We start from the raw sequence: 19,263 nt of genomic DNA on the forward strand, positions 1-19,263 counted from the left end.
CTTCTCGCATATCAATGAGTGCACCCCGATTCATATTTAGCTCAATGATATGGGACCTACTGTTTATCGCCGAGTCCGAACGGCGTGTCTTAAGACACCACTTGTGGAGAAGTTTTTCAAGGCTGAAATACTCAGGAAATGTCGTCAACATTACTGAGGGGTATTTTGCCACCGTTGAAAAATGTTTGATGTTGCTTGGCCGAGGAATCAAACCCCCGACCTTCTGCGTGCAAGGCGGGCGTGCATACCATTGCACCACGGTGGCACCCACCTCCCACACAAAATTTCGGAAAAGTTTATTTTAGGGCCTGCTCTCGAATGGCTTTGATTTTTATTGTAACAACTTGTATTCACTGTCCACTATACGACAGCACAAGTTTCATCTGGGGCAAGTCCTACTTCCTGAGAAAATAGCCTGAAAGGTGCAAAAAGCCCCTATGACACCGTGTTTAGTGGTTGGAGCGCAAGACAACTCTCGAACGGATCTGCCGATTCGGTGCAAAATTTGGCCTTCGTAATAAATTGTCCAAACTTAGTTTATGTTCGAAGATAAGCCATATCGGTCCACTCCTTCAGGTACCTCTCCAGAAATGTTCAAAATTTGTCGGAAAAATTGTGCGCACAATAACTCTTAAAGGGAATGTCCGGTTTGGACCATACTTTACACATCCTAATGTATCTACCAGATATAGATCAGGTTCGAATACGGACTATATTTGTCCTCTCCTTTTGGTACCTCCCACACAAAATTTCGGATAACTTCACTTTATGTCCTGCTCTCGAATCACTTTGATTTTGTTGAAGCAACTTGCATTCGCTGCCTCAATTATGGCGGTAAAAGTTGTTCCAGGGGCAAGTTAATACTTCTTAAAAAACAACCCGAAAGGTGTAAAAAACCCCGTATGGAACCATATGTAGTGGTTGGAGAGCACGATAACTTTCGAACTGATCAGCCGATTTGGTCCAAAATTTGGCCTTCGTCATATTTTGTCCAAACTTAGTTTCAGTTCGAAGATGTCCAATGCTGATCGACAACTTCCGGTACTTCCCCCAATATTTAAAAACTGTTCCTAAAATAGCATGCACGATATCTCTTGATCGGGGCAACCAAACTTTGGATCACCTGATATTTTGTCAAAATTTAATTTCTCAAATCGTCCCTATTGGACCTTTCCTTAGGGTAGCTCCCCCACAAAAGTTAAACATTTGTGTCTAAGTGCAGTTTAGGGTCTATTCAAAGATCTTTTGGAAATGTATACCGAAGCTGTTCGTTGTGGTCCTGTTTATAGCGATATTATGTTTTCCGTGGACAAGACCATGCTTCCTGGCATACTCGTCCAAAAGTTATAGGATGACCCACTAAAATGACTAGAGGGCGCGATATCTATAGAAAAGATATGACTTCCAAAATAAGACCCACTTCCCTAGTGGACTATGTCATTTTTCATTGGTTCAGAAGTCTTGTCAAGTCTTTCGGTCCCAAATAAGCACGTAAGGTCGGAGATACAACCACAATTGCTCGCAAATTAATTTTCAAACCGGTACATGCGTAATTCTTGTAAATATAGCATTTTTAAAGAAATAGAATAGGGGGGAAGTACCCTGCCCCTTCCGAAATTCAGTAGTTTCTCTAGGAAAGATTAAAATTGAAAATTTGAAAAAAGGTGGGCGTGGTCAAATTTTCTTTGCATAAAAACCTAAGTTGGGTTATGACGAACATTTCAAAACAAAAAAAAAAAAAATCCAAATCGGTCCAGCCGTTCTCAACTGATGCAATTAACAACGAGCGACATTTGTTTTTTATTTATAAAGACTAGCCGACCCGGTCCACGTTGCTGGCCCTTGAAGCAATTTTATTTTACCTTAAGTCAGCGATTGTATTTTCATTGCATCGCTAATTAGTCGAGATCTGCAAGTGATTATAAATAAAAAAATCTTCAGATTTGTTTGTGTCGATATGTAATTATAATTTGGCACACCTATTTCTAGACTAAATTCCGTCGCATATTTCAAATTTCATTGAAATCGGACATATATAGCGTGTTTCGTGCACCAAATGCCTTAAATCGGACGAAGATATATATGGGGGCTATATCCAAATCTGAACCGATTTTTACCAAAATAAATAGCGTTCGTCCTTTGGCCAAAAAACTATCTTCCCCAATTTTCATGCGAATCGGACAATAAATGCGACATGTACTTTGTTTACAAAAAATACATGGACAGACGGTCAGACGGACATGCGTAAATCGACTCAGAAAATGATTCTATGTATATCCCTAAAAGGAACTATGGGTATATCTCGTTTCCTTTCCACAAGGTGGTGTAGGGTATAAATAGGACGCAGGGTATAACCCACACCTCCGAAATGTAACAAAATGTATAGCATATTTCCACCAAGGACCGTCCCTGTATATCATCTGAAAATTACATGGAAATCGGTTTAGAAGTTTTGAAGATATAACACACTTAAAAAAGTGGGCGTGGCCGGGTCTTATAGCCACATATAAGTCCCTTGGGCTTCGAGGCGGGGTGGTTCGGAGGGAGGAAGTTCGGAGAGGGGTGCTTCAGAGGGTGGTTGTTCGGAAGAATTAATTCAATCACTCGTTTCATTTTTGCTAAAATAGTGGTTTTATCAAATCAGACCTAGTGGAGGTACCAATGTATAACCTATCTAAACCACGGGTCCTCCCTGTACTTTCCTGAAATTTTCAGGAAAATCGGTTCAGTAGTTTTGGGTATGTAACGTATTTAAAAAGTGGGCGTGATAAAAAAAGTTTTTATAAAAATAGAGCATGGAGGAGGTACCCCGCCCTCACCGAAATTAAAAAAAAATATATAGCCTATTTTCACCATAGATATAGCATTTTTAAAGAAACAGGGTATAGGGGAAGTACCCCGCCCCTTCTGAAATTCAACAAAATTTGTAGCCTATTTTAACCGGGGGCTATGCCTGTGCATTCCCTGGCAATTTGAGGAAAATCGGTACAGTAGTTTTTGTAGAAATGACAAAAATTGAAAATTTAAAAAAAGTGGGCGTAAAAGTGGGAGTTGTCAAAATTTCTTTGCTAAAAACCCAAGTCGGGTTATGGCGCACATTTTACAGAAAGAATTATCGAAATCGGTCCAGCCGTTCTCAACTGATGCCATTACCAACGAACGACATTTGATTTTTATTTATAAAGATTATTTGTATTACATACACTCCGCTCATTTGAATACATACATACTTTCCCATACACATCCCTGAAGGGACGCGGTAGACTTCTCTCATATTAATGATTGCATGCCGATTCATATTAGCTCAATGATATCGGACCGCATCCAACGGCGTGACTTACAGCACCACTTATAGAGAAGTTTTACATGGCTAGAATACTCAGGAAATGTCGCCTATATTACACTGAGAGGTATTTTGCCATCGTTGGAAAGTATGATGTTTTTGCCCGGTCTTGGAATCGAAAGGCAGACCTTATATGGATGCAAAGCGGACGTACTTACCATTGTACCACGTTGGCACCACCCGCTCATCTGAATGGATGTGGAAATTCTCATATTTATATGTCAGATCGTGCCAGTGTGCTGCAGACGTATGCACACCGACCTTGCACCCTGATTGCCTGTCTTCGATTCTCAGGCCAGGTAACATCATATTTTTAACGGTAACAAAATACCGCTCAGTGTATTGTTGGCGACATTTCCGGAGTATTCTCTACAAATAGTGTCTTAAGACACGTCGTTCGGACTCGGCGATAAACAGTAAGTCCCATATCATTGAGCTAATATGAATTGGGGGCGTTTGTGGAACAATTTTAATAATTAGGAGTCAGGGTTTTAATCCACGCCTATAAAATGCAACCTTCTATGAAAACAAGTAAAAAAGTATCAGTCGGATTTACCGACAGAAATACACCCTCAGCGTGTTTGAATTATGTACGAGTATTTAGGAGGTTTTCAGAATGTTGGACGTATGAAGTTGCCGACAAAAATATCGATTTGTATTAAAGCTCAAAAGTGTTGCGTAAGAGAGGTACCTGAAGGAATAGACCGACATTTTGGCCCTTTTGTGGTCCGTTTTGGAAGTGGGTCTTATGTGGATCAGTTATTTCAATAGGTCACCGTATAATTTAGAGCTTATATCAGGAAGCATATATTTGCGCACGAAAAGCAAAATATCGCTGTAAATAAGAGCACAAGGAGACCCTCGGTAAAAAATTCCAAAGGATCCTCAAACAGAGCTTCAACTGCACTCAAGCAAAAATTTTTAACTTTTATGAGGGAGGTACGAAGTGGACAGATGTGGCTTAAACTATGTTTGGACCAAATATTACCAGTTCCAATGTTTGGGCATAATCGGTTACTCCATTTATGATAAGTACCATCTTCGAACTTTATCCTAGATTTGCACAAATATAAGGTGGCCGTAGAGGTTTTTAAAGCTTTCGAACTCTTTAAAAACTTGTATCGTTGTAAAACGGGAGCGAATACAAGTTGTTGAAAAAAAACAAACATGATTCGAGCGCAGCTTTTGAACTGCAGTTTTCCGAAATTTTGTGTGGGATGTATTTGAAGGAGCAAATCGATATGGCCCACCTCAGAACTTAAAGTATAATATTACGAAGTCCAAACTTTAGACCGAATCGGTTGATCCGTTCGAACCTAAACTAAGTTTGGACAAAATATTATTTTGGACCGAATCGGTTCATCCGTTTGAGTTCGGGCGGACATTGCTAAATCGACTCCAAATTGTCTGAAACGGATTTCATCCAAATATAATTGGGGTCTAAAACAATTATTTCGATGAGACATATTTTGTCCGATGAGGCACATTTTGTCCCTCGTTAGAATAAATGCTGAGGGTATAAAAACGAGTACATTGCGCACAATTTTCCTTAGGGTTCTTATATAACGGGGAAATATTTGATGTTCACTATCTTGATATTCCAATCTGTCATCTTATGTGAAAGATGGACTTTTAGCGAACGCTAAACTTATTTCCGCATGTGATATCGTGGGGAGATATATGGCCTCTTAAACTTAAAGAGGACCAAATATAGATCTTTGAATTTGCCATTTTAATGTCGATCAGGACTATACATTGGAATCTATGATCCTCTATGTCACCCATATTTTTGAATAACCATTTAAAGATATCCTCTAAAACTTAAACAATTATAATTTTGATAGCTGTTAGAAACAAGTAACAAAGTATCAGTCGGCTTTGTCGACAGAGATATACCCTCAGTTAGGGTATTTTCAGAATTTTGTGGCCCTTTCGGGACATTTGAACTTGCCGACAAAAATGTGGATAAGGATTAAAATTTAAAAGAGTTGCAGAGTAGGTACTTAAAGGAATGGACCGACACAGTCCATTATGGAAGTGGATCATTTTTTGATATATATTGGGCTCACTAGTCATTTCGGGGCGTCATCCTTAGACCAGTACGCCAGGAAGCATGCACTTGTCCACGAAAAAGATAAACAGGACCATAACGAACAGCATCGGTATAAATTTCCAAAGAATATTCAAACTGACCCTAAACTGCAGTTAGACATAAATGTTGAGCTATTAGGAGATCCAAATTTGGACCAAATTGGGTTCCCCGTTCAAGAGATACCATTTTATTGATTTTTTTTTAAATATTGGGGGAAGTGCCGGAAGTTTTTCCCATCTTCGAACTGAAACTAAGTTTGAATAAAATATGTGGAAGGGCAAATTTTAGACCAAATTTGTTGATTGGTTCGGGAGTTATCGTGTTCTCCAGCCACTATATATGGTGCCATAGGGGGTTTTTACCCCTTTCGGGTAGTTTTCTAAAAAAGTATGGACTTGCCTCTGAAAAAACTTTTACCGTCGTAATGAAGGCAGCAAATGCAAGTTGCTTCAATAAAAATCAAAGAGCAGGTCTTAAAGTGAATTTATCCAAAATTTTGTGGGGGGATAACCGAACGAGTTGACAAATATAGTTCGAACCTGATCTATATCTGGTAGGTAAATTAGGATGTGTAAATTGTGGACCAAATCGGTCACTCCCATCAAGAGTTATCCTGCGCACATTTTCCGAACATTTTTAAACTTCTGTGGGGAAGGTACCTGAAGATGTGGACCGATATGGGTTATCTTCGAACTTAAAATAAGTTTGCACAAAATATTACGAAGGCCACATTTTGGACAGAATCGGCAGATACGTTCGAGAGTTATCTTGCGCTCCAACCACTACACATGGGGTTTTTCACCTTTCAGGCTATTTTCTGAGAAAGTATGGACTTGCCCCAGATGAGACATATACCGTCGTATAGAGGGCAATGAATACAAGTTGCTACAACAAAAATCAAAGCGATTCGAGAGCAGACCCGAAGGAGTGGACCTATTGAGTCCATAATGAAACCTCATCTAAGTCTGGTAGAAAATCACAATGTGCAAAGTATGGACCAAATCGGTTACTCACTTCAAGAGTTATTGTACGCACAAATGTTTCGAACATTTTCGAATCTTTGTGGGGGAAGTACCGGGAGGAGTGGACCGATATAGCCCATCTTCGAACTTAAACTAAGTTTGGACAAACTATTACGGAGACCAAATTTTGAACCGAATCGGCATATCAGTTCGAGCGTTATGTTGCGCTCCAACCACTACACACGTTGTCATAGGGGTTTTTTGGTATATTTCAGGCTATTTTCTCAGGAAGTATGGACTTGCCCCCGATAAACCTTGTACCGTCGTATAGGGGACAGTGAATACAAGTTACTACAACAGACATTAAAGCAATTAGAGAGCAGGCCCTAAACTGAACTTTTCCGAAATTTTCTGTGTGAGACACCCGAAGCAGTGAACCAATTGAGTCCATATTGGAACCTCATCTAAGTCTGGTAGAAATTGCACGTTGTGTAAATTATGGACCAAATCGCTTACTCCCTTCAAGAGCGCCCAAAATTGTCGAACATTTTAGAACTTTTGTGGGGAAGGTACCGGAAGGAGTGGACCGATATAGCTCATCTTCGAACTTAAACCAAGTTTGGACAAAATAATACGAAAGCCAGATTTTGGACCGAATCGTTGATCCTTTCGAGAGTTATCGTGCGCACCAGCCAGACAGATGGACATGGCAAAATCAACTCCAAATTGTCTCAAACGGATTTCGTCCAAAAATACTTGGGGCCTAAAACCATTATTTTGATGAGGCACATTTTGCCCGTATGAAAGTGTATATACCCTCGTTAGCATAAATGCTGAGGGTATAAAAATATTGAGGACATCAAATAAGTCTAAACTATTCCGGCCTCTTTAAACTAATTTTTCAGCAAATTTTCATTAAATTTTGGCCTCAAAAGAAGATGTCGTTCGTTGTTCGTGTCTACAACCTTAACGAGAACATAAAAAGCAATTAAAATAAATCATTAAAAATTCATATTTAAAAAAAATTATCATTCATAATGATAATTTAACAAGAAAAGCTCATGCAAAAGTTTGCTGCTGCATGCAATCGCCGCCTATACACACACACACACGGGTGGGTGGGAGTGTGTGTGTGTGTAAGTGTGTGTGTGCAAATGATGCATTCATGTTTGCACACTTGTATCTATAAATAAAAAATTGCATATAAAAATATTCATAAAATGGATGGGAAGTCTATGTAAATATGAAGGTGTAGCTCTTAAAACATGTGTGTGATCGAGTGTGTGTGTGGGTATGTCTGTGTGTTTGAATACACCAGAATAAATAAATGTCTGATTTAGTTCAGTTAATATGCACTGTGGGCCTACATATACGTATGTATGTGTGTGTTTTTGGGGGGTTTTCTCTGCTTGTATATAAAACATTAATTACGTTTATATACTTGTGGGTAAATAAAACACACACACACTCACACACATACATGGCAAATAAAAACATAGCTTCATATTCAGTAAAACTTGAATGGATTCCAAGAGTCAATACTAGAAGAAACAACAACAACATAAAACCAAACGACCCCCCCCCACCAACACAAATAAGAAATTGCGCGCGCATTTCTTCCATTTTAGAATGCCAAAGAAGTTTGGGGGAAGGAGGAGCAGAGATGGTGTGTTGGTCTATGGAAAGGGCAAAGGAAGAAGTTGGTTGGTCCTTGTAACAATTGGGTGGGGGCTTTGGTTACTCTCTTTAATGCCTTTGTGTATGTGTTTGTTTTTGGAAAAAGCTCGCTCTTGTTGCATTCCAATTCACCTTTCGTGGTGAATTTGGGTTTTTTGAGGAAGTTTTCTCAAAAATTTTATGTAACAAAAAATTGAGAAAGTTCTCTTGCATTTTTCGAAGGCTTTGTATAGGTATGTGTGGGGAGCCCCTTATATGTACATCAAAAAACACAATGCGGCATTTGCCAAAAGCCAACAACAATTCAATTGAAGTATCCTTTCTCGTCTTTGGCTCAGTGGGTGAGTGGGGATATGTGTAAAGGACTCGTAGTATTTTGGTTTTTATGTATTCAAATCCAAACACAAACACATTGAGGCAGCTATTTTACATAATTATGTGGGTGTGTGTGTGTGTGCCTGCTTTGGCCACATGAGTTGAGTGTATTCACATCTAAAGTGCTTTGCTGTGAGTAGCACTTCTTTTAATCAAAAATGTCTGCCGTAAATTTTATTATTACTACAAGAAATGACGACGACGACCACGACAACGACAACGTTGGTGAAGGCGTTGCTGCTGATGATGGGGACAACAACGACGCCATCTTAAAAATATTTACCCAATTCCGTATCCTTTAATCCTTCTCCCTCTAACCAAACCAAACCGCCACCAACTAACAACTTGCATATTTTCTTTGTTAACCAAGATTTATTATTTTTTTCTTTTGTTTTTGCTTTTTTGCGGAACTGCTACTGCATCCTTAATTACAAAGTAATCAGGCTATAGTTTTTTACTGTTGTTTTTACTTCTCCTTTGTATTCAACTACTGTGAGGTTGCTTTTGCTTTATTCATTTTCCAGCGAATTAATTTGAAGACAAAGAAAGGATCAACCGATGCTTTTCTTTGCACTCTCATATTTCTGTGAATATTTAGATTAGCCATCAATCAAGGAAAGTAATTTCAAGTGGAATTTTTTATTAATTATAAAATGGAAATATGTATTCACCATTTACTGGAGTAAAAATTGGCTTTTGATGTTAACTTGTGGCCAAAAGTTAGGGACTTAATAAGGCGAGTGGGTATCGTACAGTTGCTCAGAATTTGATTTGACTGTCAAAAGCCCATTTTTTTATTCACCGATTTTTAAAATAGACAATGTGGACGTACCGACCACTGCATAACATTTTCAACCACTCTTATGGGTTCAGGTTTGTCGCGGAACATGTTAGTTCTCTGCATTGAAGTGTATTCAAGTTTGTTACCTAGTTAACACCATGAATCGTATGTGTCCATTTGGGATAAAAGAGGATCCAATTAAGATTCTGTCCAATTTTAGAGAGTCCAGTTTGATACTGAACCTTGCCGATCAGAACAATCCCTTGAAATCTTTACACCATTAGATCACCCAGATTTTTGTGAATAACTCTTGAAAAATATACTCCTAAAGATCCATAATTATTATATTACTCAGAGAGTTCTTAAACAAGTAAGAAAGTATCAGTCAGCTGTGCAGAGATATACCCTCAGCCACTGACCCAAAGAAAAAAAAAAAAAAAACAAAACAAAAAACAAACTCAAACACAATAATTATGCCGTATATAAAATATATTGGTTTTGTATCAATTTTGAAAAAGTTTTAGAGTTATCTTGCACTATAGCTATTTGAGTATATACCGGCAGGGTTTTGGGGCTTGGACCATTATCTCAGGAAGTATTGACTTACTCCAGAAAAAGATTGTACCGTTGAAAATGAGGCCGCTAGAACAACCTACTGAAAAAAAAATCAAAACTATGCGAGAGGAGTTCTTAAACTTCACTTTTTTCGAATTTTGTGTGGGAGGTACCCGAAGGAGTGGACCGATATAGCCCATATTCCAACCTGCTACATGACTGCATAAAATTATATGATGTGCAAAGTTTGCACCAATCAGAAACTTCTGCGAGAATTATCTTGCGTATTTCCCATTTTGGTTGGTGCCGTCAGGGTTTCTTGGAACATTAAGGCCAATATCTCAGGAAGCACGGACTTGCACAAGAAAAAAATTGTACCGTCTATAGGGTGTTGCAAGGACAACCTGCTGAAAAAAAATCAAGACGATCCGAGAGGAGCTCTTAAACTTCACATTTTTCGAATTTTGTGTAGGGGGTACCCGAAGGAGTGGACCATAGCCCATATTCCAACCTGATACATGACTGGATTAAATAATACGATGTGCAAAGTCTGCACAAATCAGAAACACCCTGCGAGAATTATCTTTGCGGATTTGCCATTTTGGTTGGTGCCGTCAGGGTTTCTTGGAGCTTTTAGGTCAATATCTCAGGAAGTATTGACTTGCACAAGAAAAAAATTTTACCGTCGTAAAGGAAGCCGCAAGGACAACCTACTGCAAGAAACTTCAAAACGATCCGAGAGGAGCTGTCAAACTTCGCTTTATCCGAATTTTGTGTGGGAGGTACCCGAAGACATAATACGATGTGCAAAGTTTGGACCAAATCGATTGCTCCCTTCGAGAGTTATTGTTCACACCATTTTAATTTAAACTAAGTTTGGACAAAATATTACGTTACCCAAAATTTGGTTCCAATCGGTTGATCCGTTCGAGAGTTATCGTGCGCACCAGTCAGACAGACAGATAGACTCCAAATTGTCTGAAAAGAATATCGTCCAAACATACTTTGGGTCTAAAACCGTTATTTCGATGAGGCACATTTTTGGCCGTATCAAAGTGTATATACCCTTTTAGCCAAAAGGCGTATGGTATAACAAATTTGAGGACATCATATGAATGTCTGTTCGGCAAAGGTCATATTTAAATAGAAAGGATTTCGGTTGAGTAAGCGCCATTCAATCTGTCCATAGATACATTTTAATTTCTGGCCGATGGTCTGCCGAAGTTTGATTGCAGGGCAAATTTCGACGAACTACAACTCACGAATGTTCGTTCTTGTATGATGTCTATAAAAAAACAAGTAAGAAAGTATTAGTCAGCTGTGCCGACAGAGATATACCCTCATCCCCGGACCTACTTCTGACGTATATAGGGGTTTTGTGAGCATATTAGTCAGCTGTGCCGACAGAGATATACCCTCATCCCCGGACCTACTTCTGACGTATATAGGGGTTTTGTGAGCATATGAGTCAATTTCTCAGGAAGTATGGATCTACACCCGAAAAAAATTGTACAGTCTTAACTAGAGCCGCATACACAACATGTTGCCAAATATTTTAAAACGATCCCAGGCGAGTCCTTAAACTGCGCTCTGCCCAAACTTTGTGTGGGATGTATCCGAAAGAGTGGTGCTATGTAATATTCGGACATAAGAAATGTAAGAAATAAGAATAAATGTAATAAATAGGTCCAAACCCTTCGAGGGTTATCTTACGTACTATCCAGTTTAGTTGGATTTGCAATTTTGGGCCATTAGCTCAGGAAGTATGGACTTGTCTCAAAAAACTTTTACCGTCGTAATTGGGAAACAACTTTCAGGCTATTTTCTCAGGAAGTATGGATTTACTCGTGATGAAACTTGTACCGTCGTATGGGAGGCAGTAAATACAAGTTGTTACAACAAAAATCAATGCGATTCGAGAGCAGGTCCTAAACTGAACTATTCCCAAAGGCCAAATCGGTTACTCGCTTCAAGAATTGTCTGGAACGGATTTCGTCCAAACATACTTGGGGTCTAAAACCATTATTTCGATGAAACGCGTCAAGGTTTCTTGAAGTTTTTAGGCCAATAACTCAGGAAGTGTGGACTCGCTCCCCGAAAAAATTGTACCGTCATAAAGGTGCCGCAAGGACATCATGCGGAAAAAAAGATCAAAGCAACCCGAGAGGAGCTCTTAATGGAGCAGTTTTTTTTTTGACAACTAGGAACCTCAAATGTCAAATTTCAGCTAGTTTGGTTTAAAATGTAGTTTATATCTTTAAAATACGTAAAATCGGGATATACTGTTATATGGGGGCTATACACACCTATAAACCAATGTTGACAATTTTTGGTGAAGAAGTTTTCTGACCACAGGGAACCTCAAATGTCAAATAAGAGATTGTTCGATCAAAAAATGTAGCAAAAGCCCTCAAAATACCGAAATTCGGGAGGTACCGTTATGTGGTAGCTATACCAAAACATGGACGTATATTGACAATATTTGGTGGATAAGTTTTTTTGACCACTGGGAACCTTAAATGCCAATTATAGATAGTTCGGTCTAAAAATGTTACAAAAATTCTCAAATCTTCTGGAGGTATACTGAACGGGGTTACACCAAAACGTGAAACTATGTTGAGAATTTTTGTTGGAGAAGTTTTGAGAACCTCAAATGTCAAATAACAGGTGGTTAGGTCAAAAAGTGTAGGTAAAATCCTCAAAATACGTAGAATCCGGAGATACCGTTATATGGGGACTGGGAATCAAAATACCTAAAATCAGGAGGTAATGTTATATGGGGGCTATACCAATATATTGACCTATGCTGAAAATTTTTGTTAGAAAAGTTTTGTGATCACTGACAACCTCAAATGTCAAATTTCAGCTAGTTCGGACAAAAATGCAGCCAAACTTGTCAAAATACCGAAAATTCGGAGGTACCGTTATATTGGGACTATACCAAAACAGGGACCAATATTGAAAAATTTTGTTGGTCCATACTTTGCACATCGTGATATTTCTACCGGACATAGATGAGGTTCCAATATTGACTCTATCGGTCCATTTCTTTCTGGGAGGTACCACATAAAATTTCTGAAAAGTTCAGATTAGGACCTGCTCCCGAATCGCTTTGACTTTTGTTGTAAGAACTTGTATTTGCTGCCCCCATTAAAGCAGTACAAGTTTTATCAGGGGCAAGTACATACTTCCTGAGAATATAGCCCGAAGTTGTAAAAACCCCTATGGCACCAAGTGTAGTGGTTGGAGCGCACGATAACTCCCGAACGGATCCGCAGATTGGATCCAAAATATGGTCATCGTAATATTTTGTCTTAACTTAGTTTATGTTGGAAGATGAGCCATATCGGTCCAATCTTTCAGGCACCTGCCCCAAAAAAAATCGCAAATGTTCGGAAAAATTTTGCGAACAATATCTCTTAAAGGTGGTATTCGATTTGGTCCATTCTTTACACATCGTGAAATTTCTACCAGACATAGATAAGGTTCCAATATGGAGTCTATCGGTCCACACCTTCGGTTACCTCCCACAAACATTTTTTGAAAAAGTTCAGTTTAAGGCCTGCTGTCGAATCGCTTTGTTCTTTGTTTTAACAATTTTTATTCGCTGCCATTACGACGGTACAAGTTTTTCAGGGGCATGCCCGTACTCCCTAAAAAAATAGCCCGAAAGCTGTAAAAAGCTCGAAATTGTGTTTTTCGTGGGCAAGACCATGCTTTCAGACCAACTGAAATAACTGGTGGGCACAATATCTATCAAAAGGAATGATTCCTAAAATAAGATTCACTTCCAAAATGGAATATGTCGGTCCATTCCTTCTAGTATATCCTCCGCAACACTTTTGAGATTCAAACCAAATCCATTTTTTGTCGGCAAATTCCAAAAATGGCCACAAAATCCGTAATCCGTAGATTCAATATTGTCAATACAGGAACGTTTCAATTCACACATGCTGAGGGTATATTGCTGTCGGCAGTCGACTGATACTTTTTTACTTGTTTTTTTCATACAACTTAAGTTAATTAAAAGTGTCACAAATAATAACCTAATACGGCAACAATAAATCAAATATTTATCACTTTAACATTTTCAAGTTCAATATAAAAAAATTAAATTTTATTTAGCAAAACAAAAGATTATAATAACCTTGAAAAGAAAACGAAATTCTTTTTCAGATATAAATAAAATAAAAACGATTTAGCAATTATTAAATTTTAAAAAAGAAAATGGAATACTATCTTCTTAAAAATACAACACACATATACATACATATGTATGTATTTATACACATTTATAAACATGATATGATGAAGAAAAAAACTCAAAACAGAATTGTAACCACGAACAATAACCACAACAAAGTAAATGTTAAAAACGTAGTAAAAGTAAAATTTTCAAAAAAGAAAAAAAACTGAATACAAAATACTACAAAGGACACGCCACAACAAAAAAAAAATGCAAAAAAAACGTAATAACAACAAACTGTGAACAAAATAAATAAATACCGTAAAACGTCTGCACCACACTGAGAGCCATCTTATGTCCTTAATCCTTTTGCCCATGGGAAGACGCAGTATGATGTCCGTATTATTGTGGGCTTTCAATATGGGTGGTTCACTGAAAAAAAGAAGAAGAGGAGAGAGAAAAATGAATAATAAAGAATATTGAATAGATGTCTTTAATGCACATTTTTTTTTGGTTTAATATGAATGTTATATTTAAAGATGATGGAGACAAATTATTAAATTAAAGTGAACCATGTTTATGCAAGAGTCACCAGTCAAAATATAATGCGGAAATTGCAAAAAATTCCCTCAGAGAAAGAAGAAATGTCCTAAAAGTCCCCATCGATCCCACGTGTGCCCAAAAATGTTCAGTTTGAAAGGTACATTTTTGGGTTTTTTTATTTTTCTCAAAAACTGAAGCCTTACCAAAATGTGATACAAAATATGCGTTCGAATTAATATCAAACTCCTGTTCCAGTGGTAAATTTTAATTTGATTGAAAACATAAATGAATCGGCTATTTTCCAAAAATATAAGAACGAATTTGTATTCGAATCGTCTTTGTGAAACACGGTAAATGATTTTAACATACCATACAAGAATGGGTGCAACCGTGGTCCAATGATATGTACACCCGCCTTGCACGAAGAAGGTCATGGGTTCGATTAACCGGCCAGACAACATCAAATTTTCAACGGTAGCAAAATACCCCTAAGTAATGTTGGCGACATTTCCTGAGTATTTCAGCCATGTAAAATTTCTCTACAAAGTCGTGTCTTAATACACGCCGTTCGGACTAGGTGATAAACAGTAGGTCCCATATCATTGAGCTACTATGAATCGGGGTGCACTCATTGATATGAGAGAAGTCTCCCTTGTCCCGTCTGGGATGTTTGTGGAACAATTTTTATACAAGAATTATCATTGTAACTTTTTCCTGAAATTTGGTATTTTTTACTGGAAAAACTCTTTTTACAATTTTTTCCAGATGTTGTTGTACCAGTGTTTATTATTATGTTCGTATGTTCGCTCTTCTGTTCAATATGGCTCTGGGTTTATCTCCAGTTTCGATGGGATGTAGCCACAGATCCACTGGAGTTAGATGAGTAGGTTTGGCGGGGCAGTTGAAAAGGTGTTTTGTGTCGTGCGGGCCCATGCCGCATACTGGGAAGATGTCTTGCACGGCGCGATCGATTTCCATCCAATAAGAATTTAGGCGACTGCAATATCCCGAGCGTAGTTAAGCCGAAACTACTCTGGTTTGTAGTGGCAGCTGACGCTACTCATATGCGATGGATGGGGGATGTCCTCCGAGGACTTTATTCACACTATATTTGTTCATGGCCTTTGCAACTGCATCCGTGTGAATGCTTTTCAAACCTGCTTGATGTGCATGTTGATCTAGGGGTTCTCTCCAGCATCGTTGGACCTCTCCCTCTAGAGCGTGGATATTCTTTCTAATGTGTCTGAATGTGTAGAGCCTACCCACCAGATGGTGATTGGGATGGCTCTCACGGTAACACCCCAGCAAGTACTGCAACGAAAGCATCTCATTATGTTGCTGTACTGGAAGAATCTTTGCCTCCTCATGTAGATGGCCACTGAAGACTTGAGGAGCCAACCTATTGCTGTTTTCAGGGCGTCATTCTGACAGGTTTGAATCTTTGGCGCCGCATAGCTACCACAGACCGACCTACCGCGTTATACGTGGTCAACAAGGTTTCTTTATCTACACTCCAAGTGCTGCCGACTAGGGACTTGAGGACCTTATTCCTAATTTTCAGTTTGTCGCAGATAGCTGTGGCGTGTGCGCACGACTTGAATGTAGTGTCGAATGTGACCCCTAAAATTTTGGGGCAGTTTGTGGTCGGAATTCTGTTACCTACGTCCCTGATATCCAACTCCCTCCTATACTGCGTTGTCCATGTTGTGAACAGAGTGGCTGTAGATTTTGTGGCGGAAATCTGCATATTTCTCGAGTTGAAAAAGGTGGTAAGATCGGTTAAATATGTATTCAGTCTATCACAGATGTCATCAGGGAAGGTACCTGACGCCAGGTTCGAGCAATCATACGCATACGTTACGATCTGGATGCCATCTAGAGGGGGCGGAATACAGAGGTTAAACAGTTCCGGAGATATCACCCAACCTTGTGGACTGGCGTCCACACATATAGTTGACTATTCAACGTTTCAAGCTTGGCCGGAGGGTTGTCTGCTCAATGTCCTCAAACAGCGTGGAGTGCCTGATTGTATCAAAGGCTTTTGATAAGTCAATCGCCACCATCACTGTTCTATCGCACGGTCGTCTCTGACAGATATATTTGGTAATGGCGTGCAGCGCTGTTGTTGTGCTGTGCTGCTTACGGAATCCATGCTGATGATCGGCAACTTGATAGGTATTTCTGATACTGGGGAGGACTAAGGCCTCAAGGGTCTTTGCTACGGGCGACAAAATCGAAACCGGCCTGAACGATTCATTTTTGCTGGCATCCTTGCTTCCGTAGTGAGACTCCCTGCCCATTTTCCAGACTTCTGGAACGATAAGGTTGGCTAGCGACAAGTTGAGAACGTTAGTGAGATACTCCACTGCCGGCTCATCCAGCTGCTTCAACATTACTATGGAGATCCCATCAGGACCCAACGGTTTGGATGATTTAGCGTTCCTGATGGCATTCGCAACATCATCCATTGTAAACTGTGGTTGTTCATCCTCGGCAGGAAGAGATCTAATTCGACGTAACACTCTTCTCTTCGCCCTGTCACTCTCGGCGTGCTCGACAAACAGTCGATTGAAGTAACTTGCACACCACTTCGGGTAAGTCAACGTAATGTCGCCAATCGTGACTGAGATCCTATCTTCCCTTCTTCGAGGGTTCGAGAGTGACTTACCCTTTGCCCACAATTCACTTATACCGGCTTCAATGTTGCTCAGATGATTTAACCACTTGTTCCGCTTATGTTCGCCGACCAGCCTGTTAACATCCAGTGTCAGCTCCCTGACTCTGGGGTCGTCGGGTTGGTTCGACGAAGCTCATCACGCTCATTTGCTAATCCCGTCGCCTCTGCTGGAAAATTTGGTCTTACTTCGGGTATTCGACCAGCAGGTATATGGCGAGCGGCTGCAGCATTGATGATATCTCGGAACGCCCTTTCCGCTACCCGAACATCAGAAGGATTGGTCAATTCTCTGAAGAGGTGATTGGTGAACTCTCTGAAACTCGGCCAATCAGCTTTCCCATGATTGACGAATGTGCGGCGTTCAGAGGTGATGAAATCGGGGGGTCTGCTGATGGAGACAATTATGGGGAGATGGTCTGATCCAAGGAAAATGACAGGTTGCCAGGTAACGTCATTTGTCAGACCAGGTGACACGATGGTTATGTCTGGCGAACTGTGACACTCTCCTCCAATTCTGGTAGGGGCGTCCTCATTGACCGAGCAAAAGGTAGAGCTATCAATCTGCTCAGCCAGCGCTATACGTCTCTGATCGTTTCTGAGGGCCGAATGCCACATCTCATGATGCGCATTAAAGACCCCCAGGACCAGACGATTATGACCTTCCAAAAACGGGCTAATGTTAGCTGAGATGCAGCTATTTCTCGGGGGGATGTATACGTTCAGCAACTCTATCTCGGCAGTTCCACACCTGACTGCTACCCCACATTACATTCCATGTACGGGTCTTTAGAGGCAGGCTCAAGCGAGATAGGTCTGTATTGAACAGGCTGGTGCAAAGGAAAGCTTATCCCCCACCTCCACATCTGGTGCGATCCTTCCTTATTACGTTGTAACCATCACAACGTACTGAGCTGTGGTCTTTCAGCATGGTTTCCTGCACAGCCGCAACCTTGATCTTCTTCCGATTCATAAAGTCCACTATTTCATCGATCTTACCTCGGAGCCCATAGCAATTAAATTGCAAAAAGGATGCATTTTCTGGGATTGGATTGCTGTTGGGGGGACTGCGGAGGAGTTTCGTAATCCGGGGGTGTGTTCGCGCAGCATGCAGCAACATAGTCCCTATCGTAGTCCATCGCGTGGGCAAGTCCAGAGCAAGTTACAGTGTTTTATTTTGATTATGTCATGCGGTTTGGGTGACGTAGGGGATGGAGGATACCAAGCAACGGTCCTGACCGGTTTTAACATGGCAAAGCCCAGGATTTATCTTGGTCCCTCTTTCATCCCAAGTGGACACTGACCTCCCCGTGGTGTCACCTGGGGAACTGCCTTTAACACCCGTTAAAGGTAGTGAGCTAACATGTGCCGCGCGTTCACACATAAGAACGTTAAAAACTTGGGTTTGGGCGTCGGGTTAGTAACCCAACCCTAGAAAAAACAGCCTACTATGAAAAAACGAAAGAAAAGAAAAACAAACCCCTCTAAAGTTGACGAACCCCGCAAACGTTTTAAGGACCATGATCTGCGAATCTGCACCTGGAATGTTCGCACTCTTTATAGAGAAGGTGCAGTCTTCGCATTGGCAGACGTACTTGAAAAGTACAAGACCGATATTACTGCCATACAGGAAATACGATGGATTGGGAAAGGCGTCGCAACAACACCTAAAGGTGACGCACTGTATTATAGCTGCCATGACGTAAAGCATGAATTTGGTTGTGGATTCGTAGTTAGTCGGAGACTAAAACATTTGGTATCCAGCTTCACTCCAGTGAATGAAAGACTTGCTGCAATTCGGATAAAAGCTAAATTCTTCAACGTCAGCTTTATTTGCGCTCATGCTCCCACTGAAGAAAAGGACGAACAGACCAAAGATATATTTTACGAGCGCTTAGAAGAAACATATGACCGTTGCCCTGCCCATGACATTAAAATCATTCTAGGCGATTTTAATGCCAAAATTGGAAAGGAGAATATTTTTGGCCCAACAGTCGGGAAATTCAGTCTCCACAGCGAAACATCTGACAATGGTAGGAGGCTGATAGACTTTGCAGCTGCAAAAAACATGGTAG

At 40.0% G+C, this 19,263-nt stretch overlaps 1 protein-coding gene across 1 annotated transcript in view; it reads right to left on the reverse strand.

The window, feature by feature from the left end:
* LOC141389901 (protein Skeletor, isoforms B/C) overlaps window positions 1-19,263 on the reverse strand; it is a 187,580-nt gene that overhangs the window by 19,604 nt on the left and 148,713 nt on the right. The window contains exon 4 of the mRNA XM_073962111.1: window positions 14,292-14,403. Coding sequence (XP_073818212.1) covers window positions 14,292-14,403 — 112 coding nt within the window. The remainder of the gene's footprint in view (window positions 1-14,291; window positions 14,404-19,263) is intronic.

This window comes from Musca autumnalis, unplaced genomic scaffold (genome assembly GCF_047663935.1).
Source record: "Musca autumnalis isolate F117 unplaced genomic scaffold, ASM4766393v1 scaffold_1, whole genome shotgun sequence".
In the NCBI taxonomy this organism is placed as follows: domain Eukaryota; kingdom Metazoa; phylum Arthropoda; class Insecta; order Diptera; family Muscidae; genus Musca; species Musca autumnalis.